General features: G+C 43.7%; 1 protein-coding gene across 8 annotated transcripts; it reads left to right on the top strand.

Annotated features, from left to right (window-relative positions):
• The first annotated feature begins 2,016 nt into the window (after positions 1-2,016).
• Positions 2,017-13,176, top strand: prkg1l (protein kinase cGMP-dependent 1, like). Of its 8 annotated transcripts, none has more exons than XM_061817244.1 (19): positions 2,017-2,206; positions 2,304-2,418; positions 3,122-3,288; positions 3,700-3,753; positions 5,452-5,557; positions 6,763-6,826; positions 6,971-7,048; positions 7,166-7,257; positions 7,330-7,395; positions 7,473-7,550; positions 9,255-9,354; positions 9,430-9,569; positions 9,985-10,074; positions 10,154-10,295; positions 10,560-10,723; positions 12,032-12,154; positions 12,258-12,320; positions 12,832-12,898; positions 12,967-13,176. In XM_061817244.1, exons 1-19 carry the CDS (start codon positions 2,017-2,019, stop codon positions 13,051-13,053), a joined length of 1,986 nt encoding a protein of 661 aa, XP_061673228.1. In that variant the 3' UTR covers positions 13,054-13,176. The 8 variants fall into 8 exon arrangements, 4 of the variants coding, with proteins under 4 accessions (XP_061673228.1, XP_061673225.1, XP_061673224.1 ...); XM_061817241.1 differs by having other exon boundaries at positions 3,700-3,813; positions 7,166-7,251; XM_061817240.1 differs by having other exon boundaries at positions 3,700-3,813.
• The last annotated feature ends 283 nt before the right edge of the window (positions 13,177-13,459 follow it).

Below are 13,459 nucleotides of genomic sequence, written 5' to 3'. Positions count from 1 at the left end.
GGAACAATGGTGTCGCGGCACAACGGATGGTAATCACTGACCCAAGTCAGTGGTTCGGACACTGGGGTGTCCTTAGCCAAGGCACTACTTGCAGACCACAAGCCGTGCCTCGGAGACCAGCTTGCCAAGAAAACAAACACAATAAACCTATTACTCCTTGCTGCATAATTTAGCTTTGGCCCTTAAAAAAATACAGTATTTGTTTTTGTCCTCTATGGATATCTTGTCTTAATTTTTGTCGTAGTGGAGTGGCTCCAACTACAAGAGACGATTTTTTTTTTTTTGTACGGTTTAACATATGATTGATTCTGATTAAAAGCTGATTTGTTTGTGTTTTTTTTTAATAAAAAACAATTTGAGTTTCATTCTTTACAGCGTGTATGCAAGATGCCTTCCATCCATCCAGTCATCCCTTTTCAGAACCCATACAAATAAAAACCTATCCACCCATTCATTTTCTTAGCCGCTTATCCTCACAAGGGTCGCGGGGAGTGCTGGAGCCTATCCCAGCGGTCAACAGGTAGAAGGCAGGGTATACCCTGAACTGGTCGGCAGTCAATCGCAGGGCACATCAAGACAAACAGCTGTGCTCACAATCACACCTAGGGGCAATTTTGAGTGTCTAATTCATGTCGCATGTTTTTGTGATGTGCGAGGAAACTGGAGTGCCAGGAGAAAACCCCCGCAGGCACAGGGAGAACATGCAAACTCCACACAGGTGGGGCCGGGATTGAACCCGGGACCAGTTCTTGATTGATAGAACAATGGTGGAACGGTGGGTAACTTGCTTGTACATCTGCCTCACAGCTCTGAGATCCCAGGTTCAAATCTGGATTTATTGTGTGGAGCTTCCATGTTCTCCTCATGCCTGTGTGGGTTTTCTCCGACCACTCTGGTTTCCTCCCACATTCAAAAAATATGCATAAGGTATGTTAATGGAAGATTCTAAATGGCCCCTAGGTGTGAAGGGGCGTGTGAATGGTTATTTGTATTTGGCCTGCGATTGGCTAGCGACCAGTCCTTGGTGTATCCTGCACTCTCGCCCAAAGTCAGTTCACATCGGCTCCAGCTCACACTTGACCTAATAAGGACAAGCCCTGCAAAAAATGGATTGATGGATTACCAACATTAACCTTTTGCCTAAATGGCCGACTGAAGCAAAATTACAAGAATGAAATTGAACTGAATAAAAATCTTTACTGGGATTACGTTTGGAGCCGTAGTCTCCTGGGAGCACTTCAAAACAAAGCTATCAAACCCACTCCTCATTGCAAGCCATAAATAAATGTACAACTCACCCACTTAATAACAAAACACTGCAAACAAAAGCGTTTTAGACACTTTTTCATGTCATCAAATGAGTAATGCACCCCTCTCCCGAAACCCTCACAACCTATCCCCAAAAGCCCATCTGGACCCGGTCTCATCTCATCTCAGCCTCTCGGACTGGCACTTTGGTCACGTGACCGGCTGTTGCCGTCTCAGCGCAGCCCCTCACCCTCCCGATCCGCAGCCCCTCACTCCGAACCAGAGAGGAGGGAACATCCTTCTCTTCACACTTGCAGAGGACGTCTGTGTGCACCTGTCGAATGGACCGTCTGCACTGGGTAAGTACCATACTGTACTGTACTGTAGAATTCTATCTATCTATCTATCTATCTATCTATCTATCTATCTATCTATCTATCTATCTATCTATCTATCTATCTATCTATCTATCTATCTATCTATCTCTATCTATCTATCTATCTATCTATCTATCTATCTATCTATCTATCTATCTATCTATCTATCTATCTATCTATCTATCTATCTATCTATCTAACTGGATGATTCCAGTATTTTTTTTTTAAAAAAAACCTTCAACTTCTTTACTAAATCTTGCCTTCAATTAAGATGCAAAATGGCTTCCTTTGAGTGAAGTGGAATTTAGTGGAATTCTGCGAGATCACTGCCACTTGTGGCTGCTCCAAAATTTCTTCCGCTTGACGTGTGACTGCACGTTAAAAGTAGGTCATGGGCACACTTCGAGACCTTCAGTTCGCCTTGCAGCTAAAGATCGAGGAGCTCCGTCAGAGGGACACTCTGATAGATGAGCTGGAGTTGGAACTCGATACCAAGGACGAACTCATTCGGAGACTTCAGGAAGAACTGGATCGCTATAGAGCCTCTGTTCTCCTGCCGGGACCCTCTGCAGCCAGCGCCGGTCAGTACGCAACGTTCTGATTTAGATGACGTTTGCCTCGTTTGAGTCACTCCGTATGAATTTTTTTTTGCGTATGTGTGTGTGTGTGTCATTGCAGCATGCTCGGCTCAAGGTGATGACCACCTGCGTATCACGAACAGAAATACAGTCATTTCAGAGTCCTTTACTCCGGATTCTATGAATCCTGCTACCTTTTGTGACAAAAACCAGGAGTAAGTGCACACAAGGTTTCCCTCAGTGACGTTTAGTTCTCAGAAAGCCATGCAGAGATCCAATGGTTTGTCTTCAAGGTGGCTTGGAAACATACCTGCGTGCCTTTATGGCCTATAATCAGTGACAAAAGAAGTTCAATGCTGTTAGCTATAAATATGACGAATTGCAATTTTTTTGGGGGGCCATGTTACAGGGCAAATTGGTGGTGATCGGCAGATGAGTCTCTTCACATTAATGTTGTGTTTTTGACTGTGTCATGTTGGATTCAGCAGCCAGGACAGTCCATTTTCCGCAGAGTTGCGTTTCCAGTTTTATGATCGTTATCATAAATTTTACCCTTTGTCATCGATGATGTCCTTTCAGTGGTGGCATTTATCACCAGACTCAGAAAAGCCAATGAAGCAATTTTTCCTCAACATTGATTCAAATGGTGGCTGATCCAAATCTTCACAACATATGTCAATACCTCACGTCTTGCAAAAGGTTGCTTTGCAGAAAATTCCGTTCCAAATGATTAAATGCAACTGCACTGGACTTAAAAGTTAAATAAAGCTCAACTGTACTCGTGATACACGTAGCACACTTTGAGAATATTGCACCTTGAACACGAGATGGACTCCAATTGCACCGCTTCTTCCTGACTATGATTATGTGCATGACTATGCAGGAATAACTCTGCACACCCTCCCTCTGTCCACGCAGATGTCAGAAGTTGATTCAGGTCGCATTTTTGAAGAGCAACTTGTTGAGCAACCTCGATGAAGATGAAACGAGAGCCGTCACGGCCTGCATGCATCTCACGGCCGTCCATCACAGCTGCTGCGTGATTCAGGAGGGAAGCAGCGGCTCGCAGGCTTATGTTGTGCAGGGTAAATCATCCTCGTCGCACGGCAAAGTTAATCACGGCGTCAGATCTGCTTGAGCTTGGAAATGATTAGTAACCATAGCGGGCTGAGGCGGCGGACGTCTTAGAATTCCGCATTTAGGAGGTAGCGGCTGTTCCCGTTGTTGCTCTCATCATGCTCATTGCTCACTAATGACTTTTTTCTTGTTTTTTTTACATTTTGATGCAGTGCATTTCTCCAAAAGCTTTCACCCAAATAATACAATTCTTGTTGAATTAACAAATTAGCTCTCTGAGCAGCACGTAAAGCTAATCCGGCTGCTCGAGAGATGACGAGAAATAGAAGTAGAGATCACTTTTTTGCTTTTTTTTTATTAAAATTGAATACACACTCCTAGCAATCACCATCTTTACCAAGTGTTTTTCTTTTCCACAGAGGGGAGGCTGGACGTGACGAAAGATGGACAGAAATTGCTCACAATCGAAGCAGGTGAAATGTTTGGGGAGGTGGCGCTGCTTTACAACTGCACACAAATCTACTCCGTCACAGGTACCAACATGTACAGAATGTGTGTCTTGCCCTCTTTCTTTGTTTTTTCATTTATTTTTAAACGGAGGCTAATATAATCAAGTCTAAAGCGGAAGACCTTTGAGCATTACAGTGTTCCGTGATTGGTACGGATGTGATTTATTTCCGGGAAAAGGGATTATCGTGAGATGGGTTATTGCGGCTAGAGGTCACAGACAACAGCACGTCTGCTGAATGGTTTCCCCACATATTGTATGTGTGGAATTTCAAACAGTCCATCTGCTCCCTGCAATGTCACAGTCGGTGAAAATAGACAACCTTTGAGGTGCGCCTTCAATTTCACAGTCATTGCAGGATTTTTGTTTTGGTTAATGATGTGGTGTCATGACACGTGGCGTCCTGCAAATCTCTGCAATTCTGTGCGCGTGTGACCTCCTTACACAAGTGAAGAGGCCGAGCATCGTCTGAAATTGAAAAATAACTTTGTTCGACCTCTTTATCTTGCAACCCGGCGCCATGACAACAAAGCATGGATGTGGTCTGCCCCACGTCCTTCTCTAATAGCGTTGCCTTTTATCAGTATCAAAATATATATCTATTTTTTTGCCATCTGCAGTCTTGACAGATGGAATAGGATGTCACCTTCGGGAAGATTGCATTAGCATAGCAGAACAATCTGATCCAAATGACGTCCAATACAAGAGCTCGATGAAACATTCCGCCTTTAAATGTTGAGTCAAAGTTCTGATTAGGACTGTCGGTATTTGTTTATGTCAATTTTGATTACTATGGTTGTAACTTGGACTTGTGTACAGTGGTGTAGTCCTTGTACCAGTGACAATAAATCCCACTGGTGTTGTGATGTACGGGTGCAAACCTTTGAACATAGAAAATGGCTTATTGCACCTACTATAATACATTGTATTACATTTCTTTTGTATGGCATCTGCAACAAAATTGGAAGTAAAATGTGAGTAATATGATAGCAGGGGTGGCGCACATGTGGGGAATCTGGATCGGAATCTGGATCTAGATCTTTGCCCAGTCGAGGTGATGATGTTATGGGTGGAGAAACTTGCCGTCGATGTGGTTATAATATCAATTAGCTGTACTGTTGCATTGTAATACCTCCGCTCCTGACAACGCTAATCCAACAAAACCGAATGCAGCTCTCCTTACCTTGTGGCTTTGACAGGATAATATACCAAACAGCCCCTTTAAAGATGTCATGCATATCAAGCCAGTTGAGTCAATGAAGAGCAGAAGGGGAGGGAGAGTCATCAGCTGTCTGGCTTCCGTCTTCCAGGAAATTCAACTATCCTGCACAGCTTTCTTAATAATTCCGTATGCAATGGCGCAGGTGAAGCAATCAGCCACGGCTGTCTATCAGGTGGTGGACGCGATTAGACACTTCAAACAGCAGACATCTGCCGTCCCCGCTCACGGGGACCGCCACTGAACCAATCGGAAGATCATTATTCATTCAAACATTCAGTTTCATCGCGGGTTTTAATTAAAGTGAAGGAAATGAGATATATGGTAGATGTCCTTCTCTATTAATAATGCCCACTTATGAATAATAAGTGCTCGAGTTCTGATGCTCTGATGGAACCCGACTCACGTGTCGCCTTTGTTACCTTCGTCCCTTTTGCACCGCAGCGCAGTCGGACAGCAAGATGTGGGTTCTCGAGCGCAAGAGTTACCAGACGGTGCTCATGCGGAGCGGCCGCGAGAGGCTCGCGCGTACGTCAGAGCTGCTGAGCGGGTAAATGTCTGCAAAAGATGACACTTTTAGCCCTTAGAAACATGAAAATAAAAATCCCAGATCAGTTTGTCACAATTAGGGGATAAATTAACCCTGGGAAGTCTGGAGGGTACTTTTTCTTTATACTTATAAAGGTTGCATCAGGTGGTACGGTACACAACGGGTTAGCACATCTGCCTCACAGTTCTAGGGACGTAAATCCAATCACAGCCTCACCTGTGTGGAGTTTGCATGTTCGCCAGCGTGGGTTCTCTCTGGGTATTCTGGTTTCCTCCCACATCCCAAAATATCCTTTGTAGGTCAACTGAAGACTCCAAATTGCCCGTAGGTGTGAACATGGGAGGAAGTGGTTGTTTATATGTGCCCTATGATTGGCTGGCAACCAGTTCTGGGTGTACCCCGCCTCTCGCCCGGGATAAGCTCCAGGTCACAACGATGGGACGATGGAAAATGAGCAATTTTTAAACATTTATTATATTGTACATCCACATTTTTTTACCTCATTCATCCGGTTATCCTAATTTTATATCATTGATGTAGAAGAGTGGGTCTGAATCAACTAAAAAGCATACTCCATCCATCCATCTATTTTCTTTGTCGCTTATCCTCAAGAGGGTCACGGGGAGTGCTGGAGCCTATCCCAGCTGTCAACGGGCAGGAGGCGCGGTACACCCTGAACTGGTAGTCAGCCAATCGCAGGGCACATGGAGACAAACAGCCGCACTCACAATCATACATAGGGGCAATTTAGTGTCCAATTAATGTTGCATGTTTTTGGGATGTGGGAGGAAACCGGAGTGCCTGGAGAAAAGCCATGCATCCTCGGGGAGAACATGCAAACTCCACACAGCCGGGTCAAGGATTGAACCCGTGACCTCAGAACTGTGAGGCCAACACTTTTACCAGCTCAGCCACTGTGCGTATTTTTTTTTTTTTACCTTATCTACGACCCAATTACCTGACCTATTTATTCTTTTTAAAAAATAAAATCTGGGCCTTCAGCACAAAAAGCAAACATTTCCCTTTACTTTCTACAACCACAAAAAGAAGAATGGAAGGCAATCAGTCCAGGATTGACCCGATCTCTCAATTTTAGCCAAGTGGGATAAACTGCAGCTTTTTCAAAAATTATGAACTGGATAATGCACTGTGACAGTTGTTTCACTTTTGCTGTCTACATTGTCTAAGTGAATTTGTGTCCGCAGTGTTCCCTCTCTGCTGGCCTTGCCAAAGGATGCCATCATGAAGATGTGTGATCTCATGGAGGAGGTACAGACAGTACACTCAGCATGAGCGTCGTACAACCCCCTCGCATATTTCTTTGTTTTCCACCCATTCTTTTGAAGCTGTTGCTCCCGCCTGACCTTTTATGCTCATTCTGATTGATTTTCTCATCTTTGTGTCTCTCCGCAGGCTCGCTACTCTCAAGGCGACTACATCTTTCGACAGGGCGCCTCAGGGGACACCTTTTATATCGTTAACAAAGGCCAGGTGAAGTTGGGCGCAATGAGGGCAAAATGTCAGCACAGATTTGAAAGGTCTCTGGAGTGGCCGCAATTGATTCTTCATTGCTTTTTTCTTTTTCTTGTGACTATTTTGATTGAGCAGGTGAAAGTCACAGAAAAGAAGCCAGGAGATGAGGAGCGGGTCCTCTCCAAGCTCTCGGAGAGGCACTGGTTTGGAGAAAAAGCTTTGTGGGGGTTAGAGGATTATCGCATGCTTTCCGCACAATTAATTTAATTTGAAATATCTTTTTTTTTTTTTTTATTCAGAGAGGACGTGCGTGGAGTGAATGTGATCGCGGCTACTGATGTGACGTGTCTGCTCATTGACAGAGAGTAAGACATTTTACCAAGGATGGATATGGTCTGGAGAATATTTCTCAAAGTTTTATATCTTTTGATTCATTTTCCAGAACATTCAGGGATATCATTGGAGGTATGGTGTTTGACAGCAGTCAAGAGGTGCCACAAAACACTGATTGCAAACATGAGTAAGGAGAATTTGTTATAATTTGTTTCAGAGTCCTAACTGTCATTAAACTTTATTAACTGGGCATGAAATGGTTTAAGGATTTGAAATTATGAATTGTCACACAAGGACAAGCAGACCCTAACCAGTCAGAATGAATCAGCATTATTCAGCTGTTTAAGAACAATAAAACACTCGATTAATGAGAAATGTACTTACCAGGGAAGTTTTTTTAAATTAAGAATCATAAAATAAAGCGTAGTCAACCACTAATGCAATATGTAATAACATAACATGAACTGCAACACTATACTGTACTTTTTTTTTTTTTTAAATTGAGCCAATCCACAGCCAGCTTCGGCTATCAAAGCAGTCCAGAATCCTCACTCAGTGCTCCTTCTCATCAGTCGTCACTAACAGTTGGGCACAAATGTCCTATCAATGGAATGGGAGTAAACCAGGAAGTATAAACTCTCCCAAATTAAACTTGGAATGGTGATGACTGGTTATAATCTCAGACAAGACACCAAATCACTGTCTAAAAGTGGACAAAAGTACTCAGACACCACAGGAGTACTGTCTGAGTCCGCGTCCTTCACGGCAATTTCTGGTCGATGTACTTCTCCATGTCTTACCGACGTTGTTCTTTCTGAATAAGTGTCGCAAAATGCACAATACCGTAATTTCCGGCCAACAGAGTGCATCTGATTACAAGCACCACCCAGTACATTTGTAAAGGAAATATTTGGTACATACATAAGCCGCACCTGTGTAAAAGCCGCAAGTGCCCACATTGAAACTCACATTGTAACAGGAAATATTTACAAAGAAAGCGTTTTCAAAGTTTTATACCTTAGCTTAACATGCATGCTTAACAGCATGAACAAAAAACAGCCGCGGCAGCTACACAATAGCAACACAGTCGCAAAGCATTAACAGGGCCGGTTAAAAAAAGAAAAAAACCTAAAATCACAGAGACAGGGCAGTAACACAGCAGCTAACGCTAGCACGGCACTAACAAGGCCAATTGAAAAAAAACTATATCGATAAGAATCACTGAGACACGGCAGTAACACAGCAACCACACGCTAGCACAGCACTAACGCTGGCGCAGCGCTTACAGAGACGGATAAAAGATAACATACTGGTAAAAGTCACTTCCTTGGCGCATATATTCCACCGGTCTCACTCTGACCTTTTCCGCTCGAGTGACCCCTTACGGCCGTTAGAAAAAATTCACAATTTAGCTGCATCACCGCATAAGCCGGAGTGTGAAGAAAGTGTGTGAAGAAAGTCGCGGCTTATAGGTAATCATTCAATCTTTTGATGCTGGTTGAAAAGGAGACAACTCAGGGAACCTGTCAGCTCCTGTTTCATGACGGGACATTTATTACACCAGAATTTTAGTCCAACTCCAAATAATATACATTTTGCTGAAATGTGATGTCCCAATTATCCATTTTTAATCATCATGAATTTGTATGAAATTGCAAGTGATGGCATCGCGCAAACACAATTTATTTGCAGTCCGGATAGAGGGAGGTGAACATCTGAAGTCTCCAGTGACACCATATAAGTTGCAAGATTTGTTGCTTGTCACTTTTTTTTAAAAATAGCTGCTCGAGGGGGTCACAAAATAGAGCAACAAAGTCACTAACTGCAACATGACCTTTGTAACTTTTGGAGCCGTGACAGCTGCAGCCCAATTTGTTTCCCTTGTGAGCAGCTCAGAAGTCAAGGATGGTGCCTCCCTCCTATCGTCGACCTTAAGTGATTTCCAGATAATAAGCACTTTGGGAGAAGGGCAGTTTGGACACACGGATCTGGTGAGGTTCTGTCTCGGTACCTCCTCCGCATTATCTGTTGCTGTGATGTAATCCATCGATACCCGCCTCTTACAGGTGCAACTCAAGAGCAACGGTCAGGGTCTTTACGCCATGAGGGTCTTCGATAAAAAGGCGATTGTCCACAACGGCCTGCGAGAGCACGTTCTGAGAGAACGAAACATCCTCATGGATTCCGCATGTCCATTCCTAGTCAGGTGTCCACACTTTAGACTCAGAATTCTTTTGAATACACGTTGGGTTTATCGCGACAAGATGGTGCATGTCGAACATTTCTAAAGATAGGAAAACCCGAGTTGTGCAAGAGGTATTGAGGAATTCAAACCCAAATGCCGACAAGTGCAATTTTAACAGAAATGGTGCAGACTGCCCATCACGTCATTGTTTGATGTCGCATTTTCTAACCCTGTGAAACCAAACAACTCGATTGCATAACTCACTGAAAATAAAGGTTTTATTTCAGAAACCGACAAGTAAAATACATGTTATTTTAAGTAGTGATATTCACCCCCCAAAAAATCACGAGTAGACTGTGTTACATTGTGTCAGTTGGATGTAGAAATGCCTGCAGTGGGAGAGTGTGGAAAAGTATTTTTCTCTTGTTAATCCAAGGTTGCACAAAACCTTTCAAGATGCAAAGCGCATCTATTTGCTGACAGAGGCTTGTCTCCATGGTGATCTTTACAGCTTGATCAAAGAAAAGTACGTATGTTTGTACTGAAGGTAATTAAGCCCTTCAAAGTACAGAACGACAGCGCTTAAGCGTTGATGTACTCCACAGAGGCTGTCTGGACGAGAGCAGCACCAAGTTCTACGCGGCTTGCGTGACGCAGGCGTTGACCTTCCTTCACGCTCGAAATGTTGTCTACAGAGACATCAAGCCTGAAAATGTTGTTCTGGATGAGCGAGGATATGCCAAACTGGTAAAGCAATGACAAAAAAAAAAAAAAAAAACAACTTGGCTTCCACAGTATATTGACGGGGGTCATCAGTTTTTGATGGAGTTCCATTCCTATGGTGGCGACGCAAGCCTACCGTAATTTCCGGCCTACAGAGCGCACCTGATTATAAGCCTCACCCAGTACATTTGTAAAGGAAATACCATTTGGTACATACATAAGCCGCACCCTGTGTAAAAACCGCAAGTCCCACATTGAAATGTGACTGTCCTTGTTTGTCAATCTCAGGTGGGTTCGAGGTGTTTAAAAAAGATGGAAATGGGTAAAAAGACCTACACGTTCTGTGGCACTCCAGGCTACATGGCCCCGGAAGTCATTTTCAACAAAGGCCACAGCGTAGCTGCAGACCTCTGGTCTTTGGGTGTTTTTGTGTTTGAGCTCCTGACTGGTGGGTGAGTTTTGCTTTTGGTTTCATCTTACACAGTTGAAACACTGTGGAACAAAACACTATTTATTCCACAAAGCCTCTCGACTTCCCTTTTATGTTGAGTTTGAAAAAAAAAAAGTTTCACATAGGAAACAATGGCTATAGAAATGGGCTGCTCTAGGGTTAGACATTTACCCATTGTCACCTTTATTAACTGTATGTGAAATATGTGGGAGGGGGTCTTCAGTTTGCATTTCTGACATTTAAGCGGTGACCTAATCCAAATTTGCATGTGGGTCATTCCAGGATTAGAAGACAATAAAGGCACCATTGCAGTATTTTGCATCCATCCATCCATCCATTTTCTTGACCGCTTATCCTCATGAGGGTCACTGGAGTGCTGGAGCCTATCCCAGCTGTCAGTAGGCAGGAGGCGGGGTACACCCTGAACTGGTTGCCAGCCAATCATACAATCACACCCAGTGGCAATTTAGAGTGTCGAATTGACGTTGCATGTTTTTGGGATGTGGGAGGAAACCGGAGTGCTCGGAGAAAACCCACGCCTGCACGGGGAGAACATGGAGACTCCACGCAGGCGGGCCGGGATCGAACCCTGGACCTCAGAACTGTGAGGCTAACAATTTACAGCTGAGACACCGATGACACGCGCAATTATGACTAAAAATAATAATGAAAAAGAGAAGCGAGGACTTACCTTAGGTCTACCCAGGCCAGACCAGTTAGCTTGATGCTCACAATTTTTTTTTGTCTTCGTCGATAGGGCTGAAAAACTTTTAGGAACAGAGTTTGTGTATGTTAACACCAACACAACTTCAACTTTATAATTGCTCCTATTCAAAATACTGTACCGTCGGCTTGTTCCACTGTTAGATGTTGAACTGTGTCACGAGCAAAGTTGGACCACGGTCAAGAGGGACGTGGCCTGGCCACCGCTCCAAGCGGTTTCATCTCTAACACCTGTCATTGGTCACAGCTGTGTTACACAAGGCACTGTGATTAGAAAATGTATTTAAGTAGGAGTTTTGTCACTGGTTTTTGCCAGTTCGTTGAGTATGCTTTCCCGCATGCAGGGTTACTCCGCCACTGCACCATTATAGTCCAGTTATGCTCTTTAGTTGACTCATAGTTATCGGACATTGTTTCTTGTGCTTTGGATCCTGCCTTCTAGGACTGTGTTGTCGTGCACAACTTTCGTTTATAATAAAACCCACTGAACATCATGTCCTCGTCTTGGGGTCCTGCATTTGGGTCCGCCCGTGCACCGTTGGTTCGTGACAGAACTGTACCAGTGACAGACCGCTTGTGTCTCCAGGCTTCCGTTCGGCGGCGTTGACCCAATGAGGGTCCTCAGCGAGACCGTGCGTGGCATTGATAACATCGACTTCCCGAAAGCAATCAGCAAGAGTGCCTCCAGTCTCATAAAGAAGCTGTGCAGGTGTTGAAACCGAACGGCCCAGAGATGCGGCGCCGTTTCTTGACTGACACTGTCATGAAGGTGTCCTCAATTTTTATGTCCCCTTCTCTGCTTCGTTGCCAAGGCAAAATCCCTCGGAGAGGCTCGGCAGTCGAAGAAACGGGGCCAAGGACATTCAGAAGCACAAGTAAGACTGCAGCTTATATTGCTCTGTGGGAGGGGATGAGACTCACAATATTACATTTGTTAAAAATGATTCAAGACTCAGCAAAAAAAGGGAAAATATACTATAGAAAAGTAAAAGTCGAAACAAATTAAGTACCAATGAACAGTTTATTGTCACTGTTTGACATCAGAGAAGTTAAAAATGGGGTCCAGTGGTGTGGCATTTTTTTGTTCTTATCTGTAGGGTCTCTATTTGTCTCTGTTGGTGGTTGCCCCTTGGGATGGTGGGTGGTATGTTGATGCCGAGCCTGGCAACCCGGCGTGGCTGGTGAACGTGTATGGCATGCCAAGCATTCAATCATCAGAATTTGGTCATCTTTGACATCACATTCCAAATATCCATTGATTAAAGGCTTATAACACAGCGACAAATGCTAGTTTCGTTAGCACGTCTATGGCTTTCTGCAATGTGTACCATGAGGGAGGAGGACATTCGTACAACACAACGTTGCTCTGCTCTTGTCTCTCATCAGATGGTTTGAAGGATTCAACTGGGATGGACTCAGTCGAGGAACGTTAAATCCACCGCAAAGCCCCAAGGTGAGCATTCCGTGATCTGGTGTTACTAAACTTAGAAATAAGTTGTCCCAATTTATTTGCTTCTTCAGGTGAAACACACCTGGAAGAGCAGCGGCCCGTGCGCTCATTATTGTGGGGATGCGGCCGAGCTCGGCTCAACATGGGAGGACTTCTGATGGATGAAGTCTATTTTTTGGGTTCACCTTCTAGAACAATTCACTCATTACCGGGAAAAAAACTCATTATATTTTTTATTATCAGCAGAGATTGTTTGATAAAGAACAAATGCTTGTCTCCAATGGGCACGTGCGTTGTATTTATTTTTTTTGTAAATATAAATAAATAATAATAATAATAATAATCCATTTACATTTGTGTGTCAGTAATGTTACACCTGCATGATGCAATAAATATCTTTATCTCACAGTCTGCTTTCTTAATCAGAAGAGTTTTCGTCCAACTATGCAGTGACGTCAGGGTTGGGAAAAATCTTCCAGTGAATAAAAAATGGTGGAAGGCAAACACAGGAAGTCTTTTAATGTGGACTTCAAGATAAAACAATGGAAAAGGTCTTCATGGAAG

This window comes from Syngnathoides biaculeatus, chromosome 4, assembly GCF_019802595.1.
Source record: "Syngnathoides biaculeatus isolate LvHL_M chromosome 4, ASM1980259v1, whole genome shotgun sequence".
Lineage (NCBI taxonomy): Eukaryota > Metazoa > Chordata > Actinopteri > Syngnathiformes > Syngnathidae > Syngnathoides > Syngnathoides biaculeatus.
The sequence above is the reverse complement of the archived record's forward strand: the minus strand, read 5'-3'. Positions and strand labels throughout refer to the sequence as shown.